This window comes from Dipodomys merriami, unplaced genomic scaffold (genome assembly GCF_024711535.1).
Source record: "Dipodomys merriami isolate MVZ:Mamm:240054 unplaced genomic scaffold, mDipMer1.0.p SCAF_84, whole genome shotgun sequence".
Taxonomy (NCBI): Eukaryota; Metazoa; Chordata; class Mammalia; order Rodentia; family Heteromyidae; genus Dipodomys; species Dipodomys merriami.
In genome coordinates, this window is record NW_027206446.1 from 5,478,504 (window position 1) to 5,484,143 (window position 5,640).

General features: G+C 48.5%; 1 protein-coding gene across 1 annotated transcript; it reads right to left on the reverse strand.

The window, feature by feature from the left end:
• Nucleotides 1–2,847: 2,847 nt before the first annotated feature.
• Nucleotides 2,848–4,326, reverse strand: LOC138820064 (PRAME family member 12-like). The gene has a single exon (XM_070011706.1). It carries the CDS (start codon nt 4,324–4,326, stop codon nt 2,848–2,850), a length of 1,479 nt encoding a protein of 492 aa, XP_069867807.1.
• Nucleotides 4,327–5,640: the final 1,314 nt, after the last annotated feature.

Consider the following 5,640-nt stretch of genomic DNA (forward strand, 5'->3'; position numbering starts at 1 on the left):
AGGAGAGAGGCCCAGGCCTCCAGCCACAGGGTTGCTGCCTGGCGTGGCACACACATCGTTGCCCTGGGTGCTGGGGGGGGGGAGGGAATGGACATCCTCTGCTGCTGGGCAACCCAGCTAGCAGGGGAGGGGTGGACACCTGCCTCTGAGCTTTGCCAGGTGTGAGTGCAGCTTAGCTCCCCAGCTTGGCAGGTTTGGGTGGGGGTAGTGGCGGAGAAGTCTTCTGTCCTCTCTGCCCCCTTACAGTGTGGCAGTCCTTCCTGGGCAGGGCAGTGGGGGTCCAGTAAGCCCTGCTGGTCACCGCCAGTGTTGGCCTCTATGGAGGAGGCCCCCCCCTGGCAGGATACGCAGGGTCCTGGGACCGGTTGTGGATTGACCAGTGTGCTGTGGGAGGTGCTGCACTCCTGGTCTCAGCCTGTCTGCGCTATCCCGGTGGGACTCTTCTACATCAGGGTTCCCACAGATCCCTGATGGTGCTGAGATGCTGAGCAGCTGCAGGGCGCTGTCCAGGCCTGGGGTGCTGAAACATGTTCCCGCCCTGTGTACACGGGGAGGCCCCTCTTTGTGTGCACAGTTGACTTTCTTCCCCACCCTTCTTTTCTCCGTCTGTTCCTGTGATTCTCTCTTACTCAGTTGTTTTGCTGTTGGAGGTCTCTTGGGGGTTTAGGGGGTGTGGATTCTCCTTTCTCTCTTTTTGGTTGGAGAGACTTAGGGTGAGTCTTGGGGTCCTCCAAATAAACACCTATAACTCAAATGTTATTTTCCGTGGTTTAAGGTCTGTTTCCCCGAGTATGTAAGGTACAGTGAATACAGTGCCAACAATGGTTTCAATCTTCATTAGTAACCTACAGGGCTATATTCAGCTAAATTTAATCAGTTCAATAAGTTGTGGTTTCTAAACTCTCATCATGACCATGATTGAGATTTGTTGTCACAGATTTGATCCTCTGCAGCATTTACAGTCAGACCCACAGGAAGATAAACAACTCTTACCAATATTTTTTGGTCAAACTTAACTGTTGTTGTTAATAAGTTCCAGGTAAGCCTTGCTTAAAAAATGATTTATGAAGTTCTCCTCGTTGCTTCAATTGGAAATGAAAAGGGCCTCTTGGCATAGATGCTCACTTGATCTGTCAGTCACTCCCTATCCACCATGGGACATGCCATCTCAGCACCTAGTAAGAAGAGACCTCCTAGACCCCCGGGACAGAGCTAGTCCTGGTGATAAAGTCTACCCCGAGGCACTTGGAAAAAACTGCACAAATGAGGGTGGATGGTACAAGATCCTAAATGGAGTCACTCTGTGCTTGCCCTTCAAAACTCACCAGAGCCAGGAGGTCAAAAGAAAATATTTATAAGTATGCCTATTTAATGCCCATACCCGTCTTTCTTGTAAGTGGACAGGAACTTACACTCTTGACCTTGATACCTACTATGTCTACTTATACTGGGTCTCCCATACATACTCTATAGTGCAAACATCTGTAATCCAGGTATCTATAGTCCAGATACGGTAAGATCAAGGCCTCCCACTGGGAACTTAAACACTGCAATCCAGCCATAGCTTCAGAGTGGTAATTCTTAACCAGTCCATTTTGCTCTCCCCTATGCAGTTGCTGGATATTAATCAGTCAGAAGTAGTCAGGGGCCTGATCCACCAGTCACAGGGCCACCTGGATTGCAAGAGAGAGGGACTTGCCAGATCATCCACCGTTTGCCCTTTCCACTGTGACTGGATGGCTGCCGGTCCCTCTGTGTTTGTGTGCCCCCTAGTAATGTTTTGACTTACTGTTCAGTCTCTGCCTCATAAGACTTCTTTCAGATTTCAGCCAAGGATGCTTACATGTGTTCACCACCCAGGAAGGGTTACTGCTGCCTCCTCCTGGACTAGCTTTACAGATTTGGTGCTCCTTTTTAACTATCAAAAGTTTGGAATGGTAAGCCTGCTCAGGGAACAATGGACGCTTCTCTTCTCTCTTCTCCAGGGGAAAGCATATGTGGATGCACAACCCTTTGGTATCCCCAAGGGACAGCAGGCAGAACAACCTAGAAGTCTCTGCCCAGCACCATAAACCCAGATAACTGGTGTACCTGGGAGTACCCCATGCTAATGGGTCACTTCTACATTGGTAGCCATACCCCCTCGTGCCTGCCCTAAGTTGGCTCTCTGCACACCAACAGATCATGAAGGGTACAAGATGGGCTCTCCCCAATGAACTCCCTTCTTCCTGAACCACGTGGCAGTCTCCTCTCAAAAAACTGTACACTTGGGTGCTGAGAAATCATAACCTTCTACGTACTCTTTTGGAAATGACTTTATTGATTCATTAATACAGTAAATTGTGAACAGTCAAGGACTGCCCTAGAACATGATCCAGCTGCTAACAATCATTTAGAAAAACAAGGTCATGATCCAGTTCTTTCCAGGCTGAATCCACTACAGATTCCTGATAATGTGTGCCCATGTAGACCAACATAGTTATGATTGAAATGAAAAGTCCAGAAACAGAGGTTCTCTCTCTTTCACCCATTCTGAATGTTGGGGACGGTGCTCCTGGAGAAGGCTCATATGTCAGATCTTTCATTTTGTCTTTTTTTTTCTTAATTTTTTCCAGCCCAATGACTTTAAATAAGGACCTGGACACTGTCTCTGAGCTTCTTTTGCTTAAGGTTAATACTCTGCCACTTGAACAATAGTGCCACTTACACCTTTTTCTGTGTATGTGGTACTGATGAAACAAACAAGGGCTTCGTGTAAGCCAGGTAAGTGCTCTACCACTGAGCCACAATCCCAACCCCAACTTTCATTTTGGAGTGTTCAGATGAGAGCCCTGGAGAGGCTCCTGACTACAGAGGCAGAGCAGAAAGGCCAGGATGATTCTTGACGGTGACCACCCAGTAGCCATCAGACCCCAGGGTGTAAAAGGTCCAGTATTTGTAATGATGACAGAAATCGACACAGATGTGGACCTTCTGAGTAGTCCCCATGTCTCTCAATGACTGCTCCAACTGAGCCTGAACGTGGGCAAATCTCTCAGGTTCGAAGTCCCCTACCCACCGTTCATGATGGGGGTAGCACTCCAGAGGGGCAGGATAGATCCCTTGTCTCAAACAGCTCAGTCTGGCTGTGTGGCTCAGGAGGCTCTGCAGGACAGAAATGGAGATGTGGTTTCCATAGAAACTGAAGAAGCTGAGGTGGGAGCACTGGCTCAGGGCGGGCAGCATGCACAAGAGCTGGGGATCCATGATGGCACAGTCCTCCAGGGCCAGGGTCTCCAGGGTGCCGGCCTCATGCTCCAGTAGGGCTCTCAGGGGCTCAGGACTGAAGTTGTCCAGGGGCAAACTCCTCAGACGCAGGTGCTTGAGTTGCCTGGAGCAGGGACACTGGGACAGGAACCACAAGTCAGCCTCCTTCAGTGGACACGAACTCAGAGACAAGGTCTTCAAAAGGGTGAGGTTCCTGAGGATGGTGGGCAGCTGTCCATAAAGGAAGAAGACTTTGTGCACATACAGCTCCTGCAGATGCTGCAGCTGTCCCAGATGTACAGCGTATTTGCAGGAATATGAGAAATTCTTGTATCTGCAAGTGACGTTGACTCTCATCCTGGAGAATTGGAGGATGCGAAGGTTCTTCATCTGACTTAGGTAAGGGACAACTTTTTTCATGGTTTCTCGATGCCAGAATTTATTCACCTTTAGCTCCTGGATGGAGTCCAGCCTCACCACACGCAGAGCCTTCTGGATTTCAGAGATGGAGTCAGACAGAATCAGCAGCTTCCTGGAGCACAGCTGGACTCGTTCTTGCCTCTGCCTGGCCCACTGGAGCAGGTGGGCTTGGAGAGCATCCTGGGTGCCATGTTTGATGGTCAGGTCCATGAGTACAATCAAGGGCTGCTCTTCAGTCATCATTAAACGACAGCTCTCTGTTGGCTTGTCAGTCAGGACATCTGGATAAGCGACTCGGGCCATTGAAGGGTAGCCCTCTATCCAGATGTTGGGGTGCTCATTCCGCAGGTCGAGAACTTGCAGTTTCCACTGACTGGGGCGCTCTTTCTTGGCCAGTAGCAGATGGAGCCCATCCAGGACAGCGCTGAAGGTTTCCAGGTCTGGAGATTCTGCCAGGTCCCCCAGGGGGAGGCAGGAGAAGGGCCAGGCCTGCACCAGGGCCTTCAGCACCTCTGTGGGGCCCTGGGCATAGACCTCTATGAAGAGCGAAGGGAACAGCAGCAGAGGCAGATCTTCCAGGGCAGAGATGGCCAGGGCCTGGTCGCTCAGCAGACTCTGCATGGCCAGATACTGGAGCGAGGGTGGGGTCCTGTCGCTCATCTTCAAGGCCAGAAGTGGAGCAGATGTGGACCAGGTGTGCAGGACTCTCTGAATCCCAGCAGGGCTAGGCACTCAAGGCAGACTCCAGGCTTCTGCTCTTCTCTGGCCCTTTGGCATCTTTATACCCCAGTCCCACCCTCCCCTCTGTGTATCTAGCAATGGGACAGCAGATTCTGATGGGATTTCTGAGTAACACCCACCACACCCTGGCTGGGTCTAACAATCTAGATTACTTGAAAGAGAGATTCTACTCAGAGTGATAAGATTATAGACAGGACCCACTGGGCCCAACTTCCATTTCAAATGTGTAACACACACACACACACACACTCACACACTCACACACTCACACACTTTGGCCCTTATTTGTTAACCCTTTGAGAAATTTCCACAGATATTTCACTACCTTGAGCCTGCAAAAGTTCCAAGAACATCAGCCAGCCCAATCTGATAGCATCCACAAACACTTCTCTTGAAAATTATTTCCCTCCCTCCCTCCCTCCCTCCGTCCGTCCCTCCCTTCCTATTTCCCTCCCTTCCTCCCTCCTTCCCTCCCTCCATCCCTTCCTCCCTCCCTCCCTGCCTTCCTGCCTTCCTTCCTTCCTTCCTCCCTTCCTTCCTTCCTGTCTTTTTTTTATTGTTCCTCTCACAACTTGAATTGAGGGCATGGCCAGTGTCCTTGAGCTTCTTTTCCTCAATGCTTTTGCTCCAATATTTGAATCACAACACTACTTTCTTCTTTTTTCTGTGGAGTTTATTGAAGATAGGAATCTAAGTCATGGCAGAGATATGGCTGTTTATCAGAAAACCAGAGAAATACAGTGAGAAATGTCAAGGCAGAGTCCCTAAAAAGGTGGATAACATGGCAGGATTACCCAACACTTCCTAGTCCTCACTCTCAATGTTAATAGACTTAACTCTTTAATTCAATGACATAGATTCACTAGTAGGATAAAAGAGCAAGATCTATCCATGTGCAAGACACATCTTGCCAAGAAAACCAAACATTTTGAATGTGAAAGACTGTAATAAAACTTTTCAAGAAAATTGCTCCCATAAACAGGTTGGAGTAGCAATAATAATATCAGAAAAATAGATTTCAATTTAAAATTAGAAGAGACAAAGGGCATTACAAACTAATAAAGGGATCTCTTCTAGAAGTTTCTAACAATTCTAAATATCTATTCACCAATATCAGAACACCCAACTTCATCAAACTAAAACTACAGGACCTAAAAAAAACCCATAGAATCAAAAATAGTAATTGTTGGTGATTTTAACACACCACTGTTGCACTGGATAAATGAACCCATA